Raw genomic sequence first — 24,178 nt, 5'->3', positions numbered from 1 at the left:
TGCTGTTGGTGTCGGTGACATCTGTGTTTTATCAGTAAATAGTGTCAGTTCTGCTGCTACAGTTGGTAAGGTTTGATGAGCTATTGTATGTGGCTGGCAAGCTAAATGTGGTTCTCCTGCTATCAGCACATTATTAATATTATTTCTGTGAGCTGCAACCAACAATTCTGAAATTTTATAACTGAGAAGTTTCTTGCCCTTACCATTAAGGTACAGTCCACATCTGGTAAAGCATTTTCTCTCCAGATGGTTTAGAGACAAAAACTGGGTGTTTTGATGCATTGTACAGAGCTTCTCAAATTGTGTGTTGGCTTCATTGATTTCTTTATTAACAAACAAGTCATTTATAAGGTCATATCTGTGAGGTATTCCAATGATGATGAGCTTGTTTTTTGTATTAGATTCCAACACTAACTTTAAGTTTAGAACACCACAAGACAATTCATTCTTGTAGACATCATTGGCACCCCCGTTATTACTGTAAACTCATTTGCATTTCGTGAAGTTCCAGCTTTTATATTATTTGTGATTTTGCACATAAGTGCTCCAGATTTAACATAGCTACAAGAGTTAACACCATAATCCGAGCCAAACAAATAAACATTATCTTCATAAGAATCTACATCAACATACGATTTTGCTACATTTATGAAGAATTTATTAAAATTTTCTTATATCTGAGCAGGATGTACAATTATTTTGTCTTGTACCTTTATTTTAGAGATTTCCTGGTTGCTAGGTTTGATTCCAAGTTCAGATTTGACTACTGTCAATACTGCCTTGGATGTATTTGAGTGTTTTTAATTAATTTAGTGTTTGCCATTTCCTTTGCTTTTTTGCAACCTTCTTAAATAGTTTTTTATAAGGTTTAACACAGTTTATGAACTCAGGACTCTTATTTTATTTCAGGTCAGCATGTAGCTCTCTCTTTCTATTACTAGATATTTTTATGCCAGTGGTAATCCACTTTCGTTTATTTGTTGCCCTTCTCGGGCAGGCTATGGGTGGAAAGTTGTGGTTCTTTCCTTTTACGAGTGGTGTGGGTTGATGCATAGTGAGTTGATGTTCCACATGTGATTTTTGAATTTTTAACTGTCGCTAAACTTGTTGGAGATCCTCTTCTTGTTTCTTCAGCTTTGTCTTGAATCATTGGAGTATCTGGTTCTTCAGTTGAAGCTGACGATTCCATTGCTGCTGCTATAATTGTAGATCGCATTAAGCCAGGCTGATTTTGATTCAGTTTTTTTAATATTACATCATATGGTGCTTCTTTGCCTTTCATGTTTCTATGCATTCCATGGGTAGTGAAGACTTCCCATTTTTGGCTGTCTGCATTAATAATTATTGAATTGATGAAAAACTTACAAATTTTTTCTATCTTTCAGTTAGTTGCTTCAATTTCTGCATTCACACACAATGTTTCCATGAGGTTTTGTCTCACAGGTATACTTGTTATGAACACTTTCATGTCTGTAACCTTTAATGATCCAAACAGCAAAGGTGAGTTATCTGTAAATCTAGAGAATAAAGGGAAATTTTTTTTTTAAATTTGTGTGGGACCAAACTGATGATAATTTAGATAAATTTGCATTCTGGAATAAGCTAGCTGTGGTTACTCAAAATCTGTATACAAATTGGTGGAATGGAGTGAAAGAAGATCTATGTAGGAAATGTAATTTTGACAGTGATATATTTTGCGTTCCTTCTGTAATAAGTGATGTTAGTTGTACTATGGAACCCATTTAGTGTGCTCAATCCTTACCTGACAACATGTGTAACCAAAGTAAAGCTATGATACCAGTGAAGTTGGTAAAACCATGCAAAAACAGTGTATATGTAGCATTTCATGAAATTGAAAGTGATCTCTTACATGAAGTATCTAGTAACGGAGATGATAATTTAGATTTTGGATGTCCTTACATTTAGATTAAGATTGATCAATGGGAAGGGAACTGTTTGATTGATATAGGTAGCCAGACTTGTGGTATATCTGAACAATTTAGAGACAAAATCCAGTACAGTAAGAATTTTGTGGAAATGCCCATTGTAGGTGAAAAGATAAGAGGAGCTACAGGTAAGTAAAGCAAATTGGTAAAATCTCAGATGCTTTTAACGTTTAGTATAGAAGGCAAAACTAATGAATATGGATGCTTGGTGATCCCCAGTCTGGAAGAAAATATAATTCTTGGTATGCTAAAGAATTGTTTATTTTGGAACCTAAAAGTAATACTTATATGAAAAGTAATTTCTGTATCTTAAACTGTGGGAAAAGTTGTAATTATTTGCAAAACATTGTAAACCAAGGTGAGTAACAGGTGTTTAATCATGTTATAGATTTTGATGAGACTGAGGATCAGGATTTTGAAAGTGTGGTGGATTCTGAAGTAAGAGAAGCTGTGACTCTTAATAACATACAAAAGGAACAACTTACAAATTTGTTATTGGAGTTTATAAATGTGTTTAGTGAAAAACCAGGAAGAGTAAAAGGCTATCAGTACATGCTTTACTTTAAAGATCATCAACCTTTCTTTCTCAAGCTATATAACATACCATTTTCAAAAAGGGAAGATGTAGAGAAAGAAATTCAGAAAATGGAAATGTGGGGTAATGGAGAGAAGCCGCAGTGGTTACAATAATCCTTTAGTTGTGGTAAGTAAGGGAAATGGTGGAGTGAGAATTGTTTTGGACTCTAGACATCTTAATAAATTTCTTATGAGAGAGAATGATCATCCTGAGAACATGGACAAGCTGTTACTCAAATTTGATTATATGAAATACATGAGTAGTTTGGACTTGACCTGTGGATTTCACCAGTTTCCTCTTGAAATTGAGTCTAGAAAGTATACAGCATTTTTGTATGGAGGTAAGTGTTTTCAGTATTGTGTGGTTCCATTGAAAACAACATACGAATCTGTTAAGAGATGTGTTTTCAAAATTAGAATCAGGAGGCATGGCCCTGAAAATAGGTAAGCGTAAATTTGGTGTGGAAGAAGTTAAATTTTTAGGACATGTTGTATCTGAAAAAAGGAATTGCATCTGATAAAGAGAAACTAGATGCTATTGCCAATTTTGCTCATCATGACAAAAAACAGCTTAAATCATTTTTTGGATTAACTGGATTTTATAGACAATTTTGTAGTGGCCAAGCTCTGAACGCTCCATGCTTGTGTGAACTTTTGAAGAATACTGTTTGGGATCGGAATCAGGAGTGTCAGGATGCTTTTGATGAGATCAAACGACAGTTGTGTCAGAGTCAGATGTTGTTCAGACCATATCTGTCTCTTCCTTTTTGAATTATGACAAACAGTAGTGATGATGGAGTGGGTGCTCATTTATTTCAGGATGTTGAAGTTGATGGTGTTATTGAACACAGATCTCTTGCATTTGCTATTAGAGAAATAGAGAAACATTAAAAGACATACACTGCTACTGAGTGTATGGGCATTCAACAAATTTGAAAATTATTTTACTAGGTCACAACGTCACCATCTATACTGATCGCAAAGAATTATGTTATCTTCAGGTGTGTAAGCTGTACCATAATGTAATTACTCATTGGGCCTTGTTTTTACAGCAGTTTAACGATGAAATCGGATACATTAAGGGCACAGACAATATAGTTGCTGATGCTTTGTTTAGGCTACCTTTAGGATGTGAATCATCTAACAACTTTGGAGAAGGAGAAAAAAACTTTAAAATTATGTACTTGAGAGATGAAGAGAGGAAAAAGAGTTCTTGAAAATTTACAAAAACATCCATAGGTATCAAAATCAAGATCAACATTGGAAATTGGTTAAGAGCATGTTGGGCAAGAAAAGAGGAGAGAAGACAGAACAGTATTATAAGGTACACGAGGGTATTTTATCCAGGAGACATAAGACTGACTCAGAGGATTGGAAACTATGTTGGCTGTAACAGTGTATTGACACTTCAGTTACTTACACACATGAGAGTTTTGGTCATTGTGGATCCACCAAATACACACAAAAGTTTCAGGAAAACATCTATTCTCATAAAATTGTGTCTGTTGATGTTTATGGACCTTAACTAAGTCTAAGATTGGATTTTTTTTATGTTTTTGTGGTGGTTGATGTATTTTCAAAGTTCATAAAGTTGTTTCCTCTCAAGAAAGCTACCAGTAAGCAAATCATCTCTAGATTTGAAAACATATTTTCATCAGGTGGGTATTCCTAAATCAATTTTATCTGGTAATGATTCTCAGTTTACATCACAAGCTTGGAAAGATTTTGCTGATCACACAAAAATAAGGTATATTTTAAATTCGGTGTATGATCCTTCGAGTAACCCTGCAGAAATATATATGAGAGGATTGGAAGACGGTTTAGAACATATTGTAGTAAGAATCATACCAGTTGGATAGATAATGTCACTGACTTTGAGGATATTATGAACAGCTTACATTCTTCAACAGGTTTTTCATCATTTGAAATCATGTTTAATCACACTCCAGCTAACTTTATTTCTGAAAATGTTGAGTTTGAACCAAGTAAAATTCTGTCCCCACAAGAGAGGGAAGAATGTGTTAGGGAGATTATGAGAAAACAGGGGGATAGGAGAAAACAGAGACATGATGGTGAAGGTAGATTTTTTAAGTTTAAAGTAGGAGACCTTGTGTTGGTGAAAGCCAGAGAAAAATCTAAAGTGTTGAAATCTGAGATAAATAAATTTTTTGATCTTTATATTGGAACATTCAGAATACATGAAAATCCATACACTGATGCATACATTCGTGTGTATCCAAAATCTAAGAAGTTGTTTGGATTACGTAATATCACTGAGCCAAGAGCATATAGATATGATCCATAAGTATCTAATTTTTGTTTGTTTGTTCTTTTTTCCATTGCCATGAATGTAGTATGTGAGATGATGTAGTTTCTGGAGTTCTATCTTATCCATTGACTGAGTTTAAATCACTCTGTAGATTCATAAGACTATATATCTGTGTTTTGTGCTCTGAAATTTAGTATGTAAGATGTCATTTTTAAAGTTTTGTCTTATCTATTGACTGGGTTAAAATATATGTTACACCATCTAATTATGTTCTGTAATAGATTTGTGCTCTACAATTTAATATACAGATCCCATGAGACTAAATGAGTAGATCCTTTAACAGTTTTGAAATGGAACAATAATCATAATTTGTACTGCAAAAATTAGGGCTAGCATCTGAGCATATCTGTGTACATTACCTATCAGTCCATTTTTATTGCATTTAACTTTGTTTATTAATGTTTCTTATGTAAACACTTTTTAATGTCACCTGTCATAAATCCCATGTAATTGACTATGTAAAATGTAGATGGAGAGCATATCTCGTGTGATGTGAAGGAGGTCTTGAACAACATATTTAGAACACAGAACAATGTTCCAGGATTTAATGTGAATGCTAGACAGGAAGTTACCTATCCATTGGAGCATGTGATGATAACTCTAAGGAGGAAGCTGAAAGTGTGGGTAGATCCACTCCCCACACTGCTGCACAGCTGTACCCTGCTGGACAAGTCATCTTGCGATAGATTGTGGGTGCTGGGTAACATACTCGAGCATCTGTGTCTCTGATATTTGTGAAATGTTAAGCAAGACTGCTAAAGATAGTGTTATTCAGCATAAATGAATTTTTTTATTGGGGGATTGACTCTCCAATCATTATATAACTTTAAATCAGTATGAATTTTTTTAATCAGCTGTAGATGAATTTTCTAGTTCTTTGTGTACGTAGGTTAGTGTGGAAGACCTTTACTAGTATGGACAATATAATAAGATGTATACATGTTTGCTTTCATGTGTGTGTGTGTGTGTGTGTGTGTGTGTGTGTGTGTGTGTGTGTGTGTGTGTGTACTCAAGAGGAGTGTACAACCGTTGATTGAAGCTAGATGCTTCTCACAATTACTTGTTGCAAATAATTGAACTCACTGATATGACTAAGAACTTTATTCATCATTTTGTAGTGCTGAATTTTTTTGCTGGTTTGTATCCTGCAATGGTTTGGATTCGTGGGGTGGTCCCCACATTCTAAACATGGGACCCAATATTTTTCCACTATTTTGTTCTTTGATGAGTCAACAGATCCATAGATACTCTGGTTTACTTGGCTGATTGATTCCTACTCATCATTGAGTATTTTCTTCTGGTATATACCTGTTGTGAGTTTTTCAAGTCGCCTCATTCATCGTATACTTAGGCTCTGAAATTTTTTCTCTTCGTTTTTGAAGGATTGATTGCATAGATCTTAACATAAAATTTATAAAATTCAAGTAATTTACATTGTTTCTGTAATTTTTTCTATAGTTTAGTGGTAAAATATAGTAGTTTTCACCTTGTATTATTTGTCTTGTGACAGTATGTTCCACACATCTGAAAATTTGAATGCCATATCCTGATATATGTATAGATTATGATTTTTATAGTAGATATTTTTCATATGTTCTCTGTAATATGTATCAGATACTTCTATACATTTATCTGCTATTCTGGGGATCATTTTGTACACCGTTTGGCAAACCTTATAGTCTCTCACAAAATATTGTAAGCACCCTGTTTCCAAATTTTGTGAGGGAAATATTGTAATGAATCATCCTCCTCTAACATTATCTTTTCTTTATACAGTTAACCAATACCATGTAAACTATCAATTCTTGCATAGGTTAAAATTATCTCAGCTGTTTCCGTAACAGAATTCGTATGATTTTGTATACAATGTATTATATCTCAGGCTAAAGGTGTATAAAAAGAAATAAATCTGTCACAATTGATAGGTACTAACAATTAAAATTACTCCTCTTTTTAAAATATTTGAAATTACAAAATTTCTTGTATACTTAAAATTCATATCATTAATAGTGTAATCAAACCCTAATTATTAAATTTGTTTCTGAATTTATTTATGAAATAATGATATAATTTGGTAAAGATTTTTCTCCTGTTGGGAAACTTTGTAAACTCTTTTGCTTTGTAAACTCTTTGGAAATTATGAGTACTGCAGAATGTAAGTAGTTGTGGACTTGCTTCAGATGAAAATGCAAGTATTTTGCTTAACTTGTCAACAGCAATGTAATTATTAGTTTTTTGAATGTGGAAATTATAAAGTCATTGTGATTTAGAAGAATGAGATAAAATAAAAAGATATTTACAGAAACAGGCAAATATTCAACAGTTATTTGTAATGTTAAATCAAAATTTTCAGCAGCAATAATGTACCCCTAGACAAGATGTTGAACCATCGATAACAATAACGAGATAATGAAGATAAGTAAAAAGTTATTATTTTGTAATCTTACTCCTCTCGAATCTTTTGAAAATAATGAAGATACTAAGACAGTGAATTTAATGGTGATGTGTGGGAGGGTAAGATTACAACACCTACTTCAGTAGTATGGGGACAAGTTGGGAATTTGATTCTGATGGGAGGTGTCCTGGGGTTGTTCATGCAGCTGTGATGACCACTGTGTCTGGATAGTGCAGTGGTTAGCACATCTGTCTGAAAAGCAGGAGATCTGGATTCAGATTCCAGTCCGCCACAAATTTTCAACTTTCTCCATTGATTTAATCAATGCTCACTGGCAGTTAATGTCAAATGCTCAAATATGTGTGAATTGCTAAGAGACCAAACTGATGAGGTCATCGGTCCTTAGATTTACACACTACTTAAACTAACTTAAGCTAACTTATGCTATGGGCAACACACACAAGCATGCCCGAGGGAAGACTCAAAGACTTGAACCTCTAGCAGGAGGGGCCGCGCAATTCATGATGCAGCTAATGTCATTCATTCATTTGTCCATATGTCTTAGTACGTGGTGATGTAACTGAACTGTTCTGATCATCTCTTTGCACTTTTTCCTTGTTACACTAAGTATTTAGTACACAATTGCAGTACTTGTATTATTGCACACAGACCATTTCTATTTTTAGATCAATTTTTTTAAAAAAAGTTTTTTCCCACAACTGTAAGAAAACTGTTTCTATGCATATTATAGACTACTTTGTTATATAACTCAATAGATAATTTTGATAACATTTATCTTTTCCTGTGGTATTTATTATGTTTTTTTCATAAATAATTGAAAACCAGTTACATGATACTTACCTCCTTTAGAATTTCCATTCTACAACTGTTTCCTAAGCAATCTCCTTTTTAGATTAATTGCATATTCCCACTATCCTACAATTGTACCTACATATGCCACCTGATGTATCTACCATTGAACCTATGTGATCATTCCACTTTAGTCTATCCTATACAAGTCTCTTCTTCTATGTAGCTATTACAACCAACATCCACTTCAACTTGCTTACTACGTCTCAATAAAATTCTTCTAGCTGTAGTGTAACATCATCCCTTTTAAAAAGAAAAAAAGAAGAGTATTTAAATCTCTTTAACATAGTCAAGTGTTTGTCTCTGTGTACAATTTTTACCTCCTCCCCTAACACCCTTTCATATTTTATAACATTTCCAAATTAACTATTCCATTATGACTCAAGATTTGGACTATCAACCTATCTCTTCATTTAGTCATGATGTGCACAAAATTTCAATTCTTGATGGTCCAATTCAGTACGTCTTCATTTGTTATTTGATCTACCAATCTCATCTTCAGTATTCTCTGTAGCAGCATGTTTCAAAAACTTCTATTCTCTTCCAGTCTGTAGTGTGTATAATCCATGTTTTGCTTCCACATAAGACTACATTCCAGATGAACACTTTAAGAAAAGACATCCTAATACGGAATGAAGGAAAATCCAGGATGGACTGTAATAATATATGAAAAGGAAAGCTGCTACTCACCACATATCAAAGATGCTGAGTTGCAGATAGGCACAACAAAAAGTCTGTCACATATAAAGCATTCAGCCAGCAAGGCATTCGTCAAAAATAGTAGATATTAACATGTGTGTCTTTTTCAGAGAAGATTTTGTTGTATCTTCTTCACTTCTGCCATTATTAAGTTGATTTGCATCCCAAATTGTCTCACAAATAATACAATTCCCTCAATATTTAATTCAACTACATAGATTCCATCACCCTTGGTTCAATTCCATTGATCTTCATCTTATGAAATATTATTAAGATACTATCCATTATGTTCAACTTATCTTCCAAGTCCTTTGGCGTCTCTAACAGGAGTTCAGTGCCGTAGGAAAAACTTAAAGGTTTTATTACTTGTTCATTCCCAAATTTCTCATTGATTTATTTTACTACTTGCTCAGTTTTCAAACTGAATAACATTGGGGACTGGATACAAGCCCATCTTATTCCCTTCTCAAGTACTACACTCCTGGAAATTGAAATAAGAACACCGTGAAGTCATTGTCCCAGGAAGGGGAAACTTTATTGACACATTCCTGGAGTCAGATACATCACATGATCACACTGACAGAACCACAGGCACATAGACACAGGCAACAGAGCATGCACAATGTCGGCACTAGTACAGTGTATATCCACCTTTCGCAGCAATGCAGGCTGCTATTCTCCCATGGAGACGATCGTAGAGATGCTGGATGTAGTCCTGTGGAACGGCTTGCCATGCCATTTCCACCTGGCACCTCAGTTGGACCAGCGTTCGTGCTGGACGTGCACACCGCATGAGACGACGCTTCATCCAGTCCCAAACATGCTCAATGGGGGACAGATCCGGAGATCTTGCTGGCCAGGGTAGTTGACTTACACTTTCTAGAGCACGTTGGGTGGCACGGGATACATGTGGACGTGCATTGTCCTGTTGGAACAGCAAGTTCCCTTGCCGGTCTAGGAATGGTAGAACGATGGGTTCGATGACGGTTTGGATGTACCGTGCACTATTCAGTGTCCCCTTGACGATCACCAGAGGTGTACGGCCAGTGCAGGAGATCGCTCCCCATACCATGATGCCGGGTGTTGGCCCTGTGTGCCTCGGTCGTATGCAGTCCTGATTGTGGCGCTCACCTGCATGGCGCCAAACACACATACGACCATCATTGGCACCAAGGCAGAAGCGACTCTCATCGCTGAAGACGACACGTCTCCATTCGTCCCTCCATTCACGCCTGTTGCGACACCACTGGAGGCGGGCTGCACGATGTTGGGGTGTGAGCGGAAGACGGCCTAACGGTGTGTGGGACCGTAGCCCAGCTTCATGGAGACGGTTGCGAATGGTCCTCGCCGATACCCCAGGAGCAACAGTGTCCCTAATTTGCTGGGAAGTGGCGGTGTGGTCCCCTACGGCACTGCGTAGGATCCTATGGTCTTGGCATGCATCAGTGCGTCGCTGCGGTCTGGTCCCAGGTCGACGGGCACGTGCACCTTCCGCCGACCACTGGCGAGACCTCACGCCCCACGTGTTGAGCAATTCGGCGGTACGTCCACCCGGCCTCCCGCATGCCCACTATACGCCCTCGCTCAAAGTCCGACAACTGCACATACGGTTCACGTCCACGCTGTTGCGGCATGCTACCAGTGTTAAAGACTGCGATGGAGCTCCGTATGCCACGGCAAACTGGCTGACACTGATGGCGGCGGTGCACAAATGCTGCACAGCTAGCGCCATTCGACGGCCAACACCACGGTTCCTGGTGTGTCTGCTGTGCCGTGCGTGTGATCATTGCTTGTACAGCCCTCTCGCAGTGTCCGGAGCAAGTATGGTGGGTCCGACACACCGGTGTCAATGTGTTCTTTTTTCCATTTCCAGGAGTGTATATCCATTTGATATCCAACAATCATGACCACAGACAAGTTCTAGATAAGCTTTTTTTCCTTGCATTTTATACTTGCTAGCTGAAGAATTTCAAGGAGTGTAGGCTCTATTCCAGTCAGCATTGTCAAAAGCTTTCTCTAAATATACAAATATAATGAAGTATAGTATTTTTGTAGCATCTGGAAATGACTGTGATTGCTAAATGTGTATTTACATGTGACATTTCAAATTATTTAGAGGTTTTAATTTTCGCTTTTAGATCTTTGAAGATAGTTGTTTAAAATGTTATGTGAAAAGAAAATTGTGACTCTGTCAGATGATAAAATAAAAACACATTTAAAATCAACAAAAGCTATAAATGTAAGTTTTCCTTTTTTAGATTATCTTCTAATGAGTATTGCTTCACTTATTTCTACACTCTCTTGAACCCACACTGATATCCACTGAGATCAGCTGTTACCAGACTTTCCACTCTTCTGTAAATAATTCATGTTAGTATTTTTACAAGCAAGGCTTATTAAACTGACAGTTAGTCCATACCTGCCCCCCCCCCCCAATCTTTTAGTATCTGTTTGTTACTGGCTTGCCAACTGACTTGATATTCATGAAAATGCTTACCTTTTCTCCAAAGCTTTCCATAGTCATGCATCTTCATATTTCACCTATAGCCATTTCTGCAATCCATTTAATTCCCAAAAAACTAATGAATCCAGTTATTTGCATGTATTGACTGACTTCAACTGTGACTGTATACTATGTTTTTTTTGTGAGACATAAAATTTTAGATTGTGCAACTGTTACAGCAAGTAGTCAGTCACTGCACCACTCTAAAATTTTATGAACATGAACACAAGTTTTAACTGGAATTTACATCTTTAGTCTGAGTACTCAGATAATTTACAGAAGATGTGCATAACAGGGTACTCTTTTTCTTTCATTTGCTTTGAATTTCTGGGGATTACCAATTTTCAGCCTGATGTCTGCCAGAAATCTGTTAAAGACTTTTGTACCACAACTTAAAACTCTATTCTGAATCTAGTCTACACAGGATTTAGTTTTATTCTCTGTACTGTTTTTGTGAATTTTGCAACTAATTCCCAAATTGCTATAATATTAACCACAAATATCATTAGGGAGTAAATGTATTGGCACACAAGTATCTGAAGGATCTTGAAGAATCTAAGGAAAGATATTTCGTTAGGAACTTAATATTTTTGCATGGTTTATTATTTGTTAGATTTTTATCTTTTTCCTACCTGAGCTGCAATGTTCCAGCTGAATATGACTGGAAAGCAGACAGAACTGAGTTTTTAGGTAATCTATCCATAATTGTGTCACCTCAGTTTGTTATCCATGTGGAAGATAAATAATTTAACACGAAGATTTTCATTTTGCATGCCCACTGATCTCTTCTTCCAATACCTTTTAGTTATTTTTATACATCTGGAATTTCATAACATTCATTTTTGTAAAATTAAAAATTAAGGTGGTTTTGTGAACCATCTATATGCATGTTCCATTGTTACAACTTTGTCTGAAATACTATAGAAAGCCTATTCTTTCAACCATTTTTCAGGTTAGGTTTTAAACTCATTAATTGAGACATGATTCACCTGTAAAGGTAAAGCATTAAACAATTTTTTGCTGAGATATAATATGCTTTGAGGTTGTTATAAGTGGCTTTGTCCACATTACTGCTTTTTACTTTTTCATAGCAAACAATTCTGTTGCTGATCCAACATATGCTATATCTTAGGTCCCAATGTAAATTCTGCATACAATTCTGCACCAAATAGGTCATTCCCCTGTAATTACCCATGGGCAATATCAGCCACTCTCTGAAGAAGCTGTCCACCATAACACCAATGACCAACATCCATTTACATACCTATGCCATTTTACCCTTTCCCCAACCATTCTACACCAACAAGAGCTCCTCTGAACTGTGTTGGTGGAGCCATCCTACCACATATCCTACTTTCTCACAGTCCCTTTGCATTCATTTCACTTTACTTCTACTTTTGTACTAGTCTCCTCCAAATTACTACTTCTGTATCCAAACCTTGTACTTACATATCCCTCACAATCTCTGCCCCCCCCCCTTTCTTCTCTCTCTCTCTCTCTCTCTCTCTCTCTCTCTCTCTCTCTCTCTCTCTCTCTCTGTTTTTGACTGTTACTGTAAATTGTTGCAAGTCCAATTTTCATGATGGATACTTTAATTTCAATATCTAAAGCATTGTATACTTACCTTATGGATGGTGGATGCATATGCAAATCAGTGGCTACACCATGAGGCAACTCTTGTGTAGGAAACTCTCTTTCTCCACCAACTAAAGAATTGGTTTCCTTGGTATGTTTTCTGGAAAGAACATTTGATCCAGAAATGAGACTAGTTTGATCAAAACTGTGTTCACCACTTTCACAGTAGGAGCTCTGGCCATCTATCAGGTAATCACTTGAAGTTGACAAAAGAAGTATAGCTGCTACTCGATTATATAACTCCTTTGGAAGCAATTTCTTCACTTTTGAAGCACTCTAAAATATGAAATATAACAATTAATCTTTAGTAATAACTAATTAAAAAGTTACTTTTTTATATATCACTTACAGTTAATTTGTAACTGACAATTTGATCACATTCAAATTATGTAAATGGTTTAGCTATGTTATGCTAAACTACAAAGGGTTAATATACTTTTATACAAAAATGCACAATGCTGCATGTTCTGCCACCTGAATTTTCTATGGTGAAGTTATCTGACTTCAAAATTATTTTATATTGATTCATTCAGTAATTCATTCACTCATGTTATGTTTTACATGAGAAGTTGCAGCATTTAGAACAAAAGAAGTGTGATGACACAGGCCAAAGCAACAGCCCAGTGCCATGTCTGCAGAGTGAGCTACAGTTAGCTGAAATGGCATTTTGTCAAACTGGCAGCTTCTCTGGCAGTGACTCAGTACTCTGGGCACTGACCATCCTTCAGGAAGTGTCAACAGCAGTACCCATCTACCACATTTGCAACAGACACTGACAATACTAAAATATGTGGCAGTACTTAATCTCCTGCACCAACAAGCCCACTCTGGCCATATATACACCCCAGGCCAGCAAATCAGGTCATTAGCATAGCAGGGTTATATATCAGTTCTCACTGTGCACACTATCCCCCATATGGTTGACGCCATTCTTCTCTTTCTTTTGATGCAAATATCATTGTCACAAACAGGCTATGAAACAACAAACACCCCCTTACAGCCCATCCATGGGGTTATCTACACTGCTCTTTGTGTGAGACCACTTGCCAGGGAGCTTGCCACCACCTCATAGTCCAAGGCATGAACTAAGATTCTCCCAACACCACGCCACATGGGTCCAGCACTGGCATCTGTCACACTTCTGCTATTTGGCCCACAGTTCATCTCCCTATGCAACACAGCCATCTGCTGCTTCACTGGAGCACCAGATCACCATGCCAGAAATCTTTGCTTAGCCACTGCTGGCTGCCAGGCAAGCCACAGGACTATGACTACTGTACGATCTCAGCAACCTCTGCATTGGGTTTTGCTGAGTAAGGTACACCTACATCGGAGCACCAGGACAACAGTTAATAAATATTATTCAGCTCCCAGAGGTAACATTCATGTAAACAGTGGTACACTGCAGAATGAGATTTTCACTCTGCAGCAGAGTGTGCGCTGATATGAAACTTCCTGTCAGATTAAAACTGTGCGCCCGACAGAGACTCGAACTCGGGACCTTTGCCTTTCGCGGGCAAGTGCTCTACCATCTGAGCTACCGAAGCACGACTCACGCCCAGTCTCACAGCCTTACTTCTGCCAGTATCTCGTCTCCTACCTTCCAAACTTTACAGAAGCTCTCCTGCGACCTTGCAGAACTAGGGGATGTTTCCAGGCTGTGGCTAAGCCATGTCTCCGCAGTATCCTTTCTTTCAGGAGTGCTAGTTCTGCAAGGTCGCAGGAGAGCTTCTGTGAAGTTTGGAAGGTAGGAGATGAGATACTGGCAGAAGTAAGGCTGTGAGACTGGGTGTGAGTCGTGCTTCGGTAGCTCAGATGGTAGAGCACTTGCCCGTGAAAGGCAAAGGTCCCGAGTTCGAGTCTCAGTCAGGCACACAGTTTTAATCTGCTAAGAAGTTTCAGTGGTACACTGCTTACAAAGTAGAACATGCTCCAAGTGTTGCAACAGTGTCAGATGGTTAGCATTTCCTGTCTGTGCATCATGCTGCACTCACTCAAAGCACCAAGACACTGAGGTACTACAAGGACGTGAGACAGTCAAGAGCTATAACATCACTTTCACACCATTCCACTAGATGCTGTAAGCATTACTGACAGGTATAACGAAATTAAAACAATGAATTCAGTTGGTTATTAGAAAACTATTGATTCATTTGGTTGTAATTTTATGATCAGTTGAATGATTCATTCATTGTTTAGAGAGAAACCAGTTTATGGAAGTAACGGATTTATTCAGCTGTTTGTAGTTTCATGTATCCATTGGATGATTATTTATTAATTTCTGTTGAGTGAAACTAGTCTGTGGGAGCAACTGAATGAAAACTGTTGACACATTCAACTGTAGATCAGGATGTTAACAGATTAGTCATTGTTTATTTTGAAATTAAATTAGTCTGTTGATTTTCTGTCAGTTGACCCATGTGTTGTTTATTTCAACTGAAACCATTCTTTAATATTTTTGTTGACTGAGTTGCCCCTCTATTCTGAGTGAAACCAGTCTGTAACACTTTCATTACATGAATTGAAGTAGTGGTATAAAACCAAAGCACACATACCCCCGGAAGGTATCCTGCCTCCAAGGAAATATGAAGACACCTCACAGATATGCCAACGTTAAAATAAGCATTATTTTAGTATCAGCTCTCTGAGACTGCAGATATGTGTGCAAGTTGTGTTTGCATTATTGTGTGTGTGTGTGTGTGTGTGTGTGCGTGTGTGTGTGCGTGTGCGTCTGTTTATGTGTGTCTACTGCTGACAAAGGCTTAACGGCCGAAAGCTATGAGTGTGTGAATCTTTTTATTGTGCCTATCGCGACTCAGCATCTCCGCTATATGGTGAGTAGCAACTTTCCTTCTCTCGTATTGTTGCATTCCATCCTTGATTTTCCATTGTTTCATTATACATATTCATTTACTTATGTACTTAATAAACTAATTCTTCTTTTCAAAATTTAAGAGTGATTAATATACTGCTATGAATTACGTTGTTCTATATATAATTAACATGAAATTAATGAAGCTGATATACTGTTGTGGACATAAATCTGGAAATAAAAATTACCTTATGAGTATGTGAAGAAGAAAGGAACACTGCCAATTTTTAGTGACTCTTTGGAAGGTAAATTTATTCTGCAGAAAATTACATCTCCAGCAAAAATCATACCCATGTGTACTAACCTATCTACATTTTACAGCCTTTGAAAAATAGCAAGTATTTCACAGGTGCAAAGAAATACTACTCATTCTCATACATTGTTTCTTCAGTTTCACAATTAATTTTAACCCTAGCCATCACTGAAAACAGTCTGTAACCATGTTTGCACCCCTCTGGACACTGAGAATAATCATTGGGGTTGCTTGATTCCTGCTGCAATCAGTTCTGAGCACACACATTTGATCATTTGGACATTGTTAAATCTTTATTATTAACTACACACTGTTATCATCTATTGTCACTGTTATTGTCTTTCCAATGTTTGCTTTTTATTGAGTGTCAAAAATTAGTTTATAGTTAAGTTTTTCACCCATGTTTATGAAGAGGCATTTATTTACAAGTGAACTTTGCATCTGGGTCACAATTTCAAAATGCCAAATGGAGAAAACCATATGAGTAGATAAAAAATGATTCACAAGATAAATTCCTTGGTTATAGAGTATCTGCAATGGTAACTCATATTCTTAAACTATATTAATTTAAGAAATTCTAAGAAAATTAACCAACGATGACAAATGTTTCTTGTGGAAAAATATTTTCAACAAGTGAAAACACATATTTAAAAAGCAAGTGTTTAAGTAACCAAACAACTTAAAAAATTGTATCTTGCAAGCATTCTGTTCACATCACCTCAGCATTTGCTGAAATAAAATTATTGTTCATTTTTTTTCACATAAATTTATAATGTAGCACCATTTATTGACCTTTTAAAACCAAACAAAAATCCATATATAAGGGCAAAGATACAAAAACTTACTATGTAAGTAAATGTTGTACCACTGCCTTTGGAACTGGCATTTATAACCTGCAGCCCAGCAAAGAGAAATCTGTCCCCACATTCTAATTGGAGAAGGTGGCAAGATGCTAAGATGACATAATGAATGGTTCTGCCCTGGCACTAAAACAAGACTGATTACCACACATCCAGACCCCACTGCTGTTGTCAGGACTGGAACGCTGTGAGCGCAGTATAGGACCAGACTGTTACAGTGTTGGTCTGTGTTATACCACTTTTGAGCCTGGCAGGGAGCCACTTTCGGCACCTGTGTGATCAGAAATAACATCCTGCCACAAAAGGTCTGCACTGAACAACTGTGAATACTGCTTGATTCCAAGAATCCTGCTCTTGATTAATGCATAAAAGAATTAACTGCAACAATGTGAGAAACATCCTTAATTGTAGTTTAAATCAAATGCACTTTATCAGCAATTCTAACACTATCTACATCTGAAAGAATATGTTACACAATACAAATTTTATTACTCATGGGTTTCTTGTGGTTCCCAGACTAAAATGTGGCTGGCTAAAAGAAAAATTTGTATCTAGGTAATATGATCAAGGTTTTGATTCTCAGATACAAACACCGTGTGGATAAAATCCTTTCATCTGTTGATGTACTGTCTTAATTTTACAAATAACACTTTTCATGTTTGCACATTGTCTTCAAATTTAGAACTTTTTTTGATAGTCAGTCACAATGATTTCAAATAAAGGATTACATAAATAAATCAACACATCAATGCATAATTACACTCACAGTTTTTATTATACTGAATTATTTGAATTAACTTCCAAATACAAAATTGTGAAATTACAGCTGTTCAACAAGGCAGTATGCACTAGTAATTATACACACTTTTCCCACCAAACTTCCAACAACTAACCAAGAAGGACAAAAATTATGTATACATCAGAGGAAGTATTGTACCTACAAAATGTGTTACTTATTGAGAATCTTTTCTGAAGATAGTCTCAGAGCTTATAATCAAAAATTTTATTGTTAGTGTCTCCAAAAGGAAATGAAACTGAATAAACAAATTTTGAAATAAATCCAATATGTAAAACCTAATTAAGTTTTTTGAAAAATAATAAAAATAATATTGTTAATGTTAAATTCAATGTTCAAACACATATCTCATATATAAGTGAATGAAACTATTTTATTGACGTTATGAAAATGATAGTTTCTACTCACCATATGGTGGAGATGCTGAGTCACAGATAGTTACAACAAACAGACTGACAGAAAAAGAGACTTTGGTCAACAATGTTTGCATCAGAAATAGAACATACACACACCTACTCATGCAAATGCAAGTCACACACACATGACCACAGTCTCTGGCTGCTGAGGTCACAATATGAGGAGCAGCACATGATGGGAGACAAAACCAGGTGGTAGGGGTAAGGAGGAGGCTGCAGTGGGGTGGGGTATGGTAAAGTGCTGCTTGCGGTAGCATAAGGGGATGAGGTCGAGAGAGAATAGGGCAGCTAGGTGCAGTTGGACAATTAGATGGAAGTGGGGGATGAGAAGGAGGGGGGTTAACAAAAAAGTAGAGTGGTAAAAAGGCTGTGGGTGCACTGGTGGAATAGAAGACTGTGTGTGCTCAGAAAAGCTGGTGTTGGTGGAAAGGATCCAGATGGCACAAGCTGTGAAGCAGTCACTGAAATTGAGAACATTGTGTTGGGCAGTCTGTTCAGCAATGGGGTAGTGTAGCTCTTCTTGGCCACAGTTTATCAACGGCCATTCATTAGCTTGTAGATGACATGACTGGTTTAACAGGTAGCCCTGCCTTCGATGGGATAGGTAATGCTCCTGACCTACTCCTGCCAGATCACGAGCATCACCTATCCCTTCAAAGGCAGGGCTACCTGTTAAACCAGTCACGTCATCTACATGCTAAACTGCAGCCACTATGCTGCCTTCTACATGGGCATGATAACCAACAAGCTGTCTGTCTACATGAATGGCCACCAACAAACTGTGGCCAAGAAACAGCTGATCTATACCATTGCTGAGCACCCTGCCCAACACAATGTTCTTCATTTCAGTGACTGCTTCACAGCCTATGCCATCTGGATTCTTTTCACTAACACCAGCTTTTCTGAATTGTGCAGGTGGGAACTCTTTCCAATATATCCTACACTCCCGTAACCCTCCTTGCTCCAACCTATGTCAGTCATTGTCCTTACCTTCTAGCCCCTTCTCTGTTACCATTCCAGCACACACAGCCTTCTATTCCACCAGTGAGTAGGAAATAGCCTTCTAATAATATTGTTACATTCCATCCTCGATTTTCCACTGTTGAAACTATTTTGTTGACTTCATTCAAACTGCAGGAAATGCGAAATCACAATTTTTAACTTGTCTATATCGTATAATGTAGTTATTCAGGGCATTACATAACTTATTCTAATTATCAACCAGAACAATACACAGAGAAGCCTAAGACATTGATCAGTTCCATTATACACTCCACCAAGGCAATATCTTTCATCGTCTACAGCCAGCTCTGAGAGGTATTCCAGTGATAGTCATCTACCTGACGTGGATCATTCAATGGAATGCTACTATACACTGCTTCCACTAGCTGCAGGCCCATGGTCTGTGCCTAGTACCAATGCTGCCAGGAGCAGAACTATGGCCTTTAAACCAAGGTCATCTGCTGCCTGACTTCAGCTGATGTCAGGATATTCACCCAGTGCTCTAGGGCATGCACCTTCCCCTAACCTCACTGCCACCTGCGTGCATGAGCGCTCTCTCTCACTTCTGACTTGTGTCCATGGGCAGCTGTTATTGCATCCTACATCAGTGTTCAAAGTACCAGGGTACAGTGTGCCTCTTCCCTGCACCACTGCTTGGTGAGACAAGAACTGGGCTGGTTGCGCTGATCCAACATTTGACATATTGCCATGAGTAACATGATCATAAGACCATACTGCCACATCCTGCTAAGCAGGACGACAACAGCTGCCACTTCATGCTGCCTCATTTTGCTCAGTCAACACTGCTGCCTAAGCCAGTCCATGCCATTGGGTGCTGACTGCAACAAGCAGACAGCCTAGACAATTGTGTTCATGGAGAAGAATAAATGTGTTCTTGTTGTCTCAGTGCTTCTATGACTCTTAAGATAGCTGACCAGCTGGTCAAAGTGCTTGCTGCCCTGACAAACATCCTGCACCAACATTGAGGCCTACAGCAAAGTCATTCAATGCTGAATACATTCTAACTCTGCTATAACTGGCATCAATAATGGCCAGTGGATTCGGGCAACATTTTTAGTCAAGGTACAACATCATCAGCACAGTAGGATGTGGAAAGATATTATCTTTCCTTCAGGTTTCATGACAGACCAAGTGAACTGATAGATGGTTGTTAGTCTTTCAATAGTTTTTGTTGTTTCAGAACTTACTCACTATATGCTGAATCAGATAGTTAACACTGCATCTTTTGAACATAATCTTGCTTGTCCAACACAACTGTAGAGTTTTCCTTGTCCTAGGGTAAGATAATGATGTGTAGATACACTCTGAGTGAACATCAAGCAGTTCTCTCAGCTGCTGCTATGTTACGGTTAGGTGAAAGTGTCCCAGTCAATATGTATCTCTCCTAATTTATTCAGCAGCCTGATAAAAATTCCTTGTCACAGGAGCCTGTCCCGAGTCTTAATTCATACTATGCTCCCAAATAAATTACATGGCATTTCAAAACTCTCCAAGGAGGGATTCCTATTGTCAGCGACTCTGGTGCTCTGACAAACCATGAAGTGCAACACTTTTCTTCTTTGTTGAGCCCACTAGTAGATTAGTGTGTGCATCACATTAAAACTCAGCAGATTTCTTATGTTGATTTGTCACTCTAATCACACACATTCGTCTGTCTGGTTTGTTTCAGTTAAGTGAGGTTAGGTTTGGTGTTGAATTAACAAAGAAATTTGAACATCTGTTCATTTCAATTAATTTTTATTCAGTGACCTTTACTATGAACAGACAGACGGAGTTGCATTGGAAAACCAAATGTCATTTATTATTGGCACTTTGGTTATGATGACTTTCAGGAACATCCGCTGGTGTTGGTGGCACTGAAAACTGTGCATTTTTTCACATATGTGGACGACACCTAAGTTGTTTGCCCCTGTGAAAGGGAGAATTTAAATGGCTTTTTAGAAAATCTAAACCAATCCACCTAAATACTCAGTTCAAGATGAAGATGGAAAAGGGTGGCTGTCATCACTTTTTGATGTATTGGTCAAGAGGGAGACTGCTGTTACTTTGGGACATGCCATTTATAAAAAGACAATTCACTCTGTCTTTTATCTACAGGCTGATAACTGCACGATCCAGCTCACCATGAAGGGGTACTTCATACCTTGTTTCATAGAGCCCAAGTCGTATCAGATCCTGGAAGTTTGTCAAGTGAATAACCTTATACATAGAGTTGGAGGTTTTTGCTTAAATTCTGCATGGAAATCCTTCTCTACCCCTTGTCAGAAAATAGAAGGACAGAAATAATATACCTCCCCCATTGGTTATTAATATTCACTTTCACTAACTTCTGACAGTGGTCATCTTTGGTTTTGTGGTGGTGCTAGTATTTACAGAGAGAGAGAGAGAGAGAGAGAGAGAGAGAGAGAGAGAGAGAGAGAGAGAGTGTAACTTGATTACAATTGAACTTTGTAACATAACCATATTCATCCACGCTAAAAGGCCTCCAGTAGCAGTGCCTCCATCAAATCTGATGGAGACGTGATTGTCTAAAGTAGGCTGTTTCAAATTATGTTGTTTGCACCAGGTTTACGCTTCAAACACTTTAACTGCATTTTGATGTCGAATAAACTCCGGTTTATGGCCACATCATGTCTCTTAAATCATAATTTATGAACAGATAATTGACTAGCCACATACTACACTCGATTGATGTCCTATAAAATGATAACACAGCCACAATTGTTCACAGAAGTTCACATGTGACAAACATTTGTAACTAACACAGCCACTGTATGAAATTCTTGAAACACTGTCTTTGAAATCAAAGAGTCAACTCAGTGTGAAAACTGTGCAGTCAGTAACTTTTGGAAGTAGAACTGTTCATATTCTGTATCTATTGCACAGTGAACACTATTGAAGTCTGACACAGTCCATAATAACAATTACACACTCCCTGTCAAATAAGTCATTGAAATCAGTCACTAAATTACAGAATGATCTGGATACAAAATTTTGATAAACCTCGGCACAGTACACTGTACAAACTGAGATTTGTGCTAACTCTTCACAGAACATTTTGGACACAGACTTTAGTCATTTCATGACTTTCCAAAGACTAGCTATATTGGCTTTTGAAATGTTCCTCTAATATGTTGGCAATACTTAAAACTACATTCAGCTATTGTTGTTTGCTGTACTTTCATTAGTTGCAATTAAAAATTTGCATTTGTGAATAACTGAATAGTGGAATACAAATTTTTTGACTGGAGACTTTTGGATACAACAATAATTTCTATTAAATTATGCTGGTTAGTTTGTCGAAATATCAGATCCTGTTTCAGTAACAATGTTTTTAGAAAAAATCTTAATTACTCTGAAACTAAATCAGTGCAAAAGTCACTAAGATGATTTCATCATTAGTTGTATGGATATTTCACTTGTTGTTGTTGTTGTGGTCTTCAGTCCAGAGACTGGTTTGATGCAGCTCTCCATGCTACTCTATCCTGTGCAAGCTTCTTCATCTCCCAGTACCTATTGCAACCTACATCCTTCTGAATCTCTTAATCGTATTCATCTCTTGGTCTCCCTCTACAATTTTTACCCTCCACGCTGTCCTCCAATACTAAATTGGTGATCCCTTGATGCCTCAGAACATGTCCTCCCAACCGATCCCTTCTCCTAGTCAAGTTGTGCCACAAACTCCTCTTCTGCCCAATCCTATTCAACACCTCCTCATTAGTTATGTGATCTATCCATCCAATCTTCAGCATTCTTCTGTAGCACCACATTTCAAAAGCTTCTATTCTCTTCTTGTCCTAACTATTTATCGTCCATGTTTCACTTCCACACTTGGCTACACTCCACACAAATACTTTCAGAAATGACTTCCTGACACTTAAATCTATACTTGATGTTAACAAAATTCTCTTCTTCAGAAATGCTTTCCTTGCCATTGCCAGTCTACATTTTATACCCTCTCTACTTTGAACATCATCAGTTATTTTGCTCCCCAAATAGCAAAACTCCTTTACTACTTTAAGTGTCTCATTTCCTAATCTAATTCCCTCAGCATCACCCGACTTAATTCAACTACATTCCATTATCCTCATTTTGCTTTTGTTGATGTTCATCTTATATCTGCCTTTCAATACACTATCCATTCCGTTCAACTGCTCTTCTAAGCCCTTTGCTGTCTCTGACAGAATTACAATGTCATCGGCGAATCTCAAAGTGTTTATTTCTTCTCCCTGGATTTTAATACCTACTCCAAATTTTTCTTTTGTTTCCTTCACTACTTGCTCGATATACAGATTGAATAACACAAAACTTCCGAACCACTGCTTCCCTTTCATATCCCTCGACTCTTATTACTGCCACCTGGTTTCTGTACAAATTGTAAATTGCCTTTTGCTCCCTGTATTTTATCCTTGCCACCTTCAGAATTTGAAAGAGAGTATTCCAGTCAACATTGTCAAAAGCTTTTTCTAAGTTTACAAATGCTAGAAACGTAGGTTTGCCTTTTCTTAATCTAGCTTCTGAGAGAAGTCGTAGGGTCAGTATTGCCTCACATGTTCCAATATTTCTACGGAATCCAAACTGATCTTCCCCCAGGTCAGCTTCTACCAGTTTTTCCATTCATCTGTAAAGAATTCGCATTAGTATTTTCCATCCGTGACTTATTAAATTAGTTGTTCGGTAATTTCCACACCTGTCAGCACCTGCTTTCTTTGGGATTGGAATTATTATATTCTTCTTTAAATCTGACGATATTTCGCCTGTCTCATACATCTTGCTCACCAGATGGAAGAGTTTTGTTAGGACTGGTTTTCCCAAGGCCGTCAGTAGTTCTAATGGAATGTTGTCTACGCCCAGGGCCTTGTTTCGACTTAGGTCTTTCAGTGCTCTGTCAAACTCTTCACGCAGTATCGTATCTCCCATTTCATCTTCATCTACATCCTCTTCCATTTCCATAATATTGTTCTCAAGTACATCCCCCTTGTATAGACCTTCTATATACTCCTTC

General features: G+C 37.6%; 1 protein-coding gene across 1 annotated transcript in view; it reads right to left on the bottom strand.

Annotated features, from left to right (window-relative positions):
- LOC126334791 (uncharacterized) overlaps positions 1 to 24,178 on the bottom strand; it is a 176,137-nt gene that overhangs the window by 132,335 nt on the left and 19,624 nt on the right. The window contains exon 2 of the mRNA XM_049997415.1: positions 12,943 to 13,229. Within this exon, the coding sequence (XP_049853372.1) occupies positions 12,943 to 13,229 (287 nt within the window). The remainder of the gene's footprint in view (positions 1 to 12,942; positions 13,230 to 24,178) is intronic.

Source organism: Schistocerca gregaria, chromosome 2, assembly GCF_023897955.1.
Source record: "Schistocerca gregaria isolate iqSchGreg1 chromosome 2, iqSchGreg1.2, whole genome shotgun sequence".
Taxonomy (NCBI): domain Eukaryota; kingdom Metazoa; phylum Arthropoda; class Insecta; order Orthoptera; family Acrididae; genus Schistocerca; species Schistocerca gregaria.
This window is presented reverse-complemented; position numbering and strand designations above follow the sequence as displayed.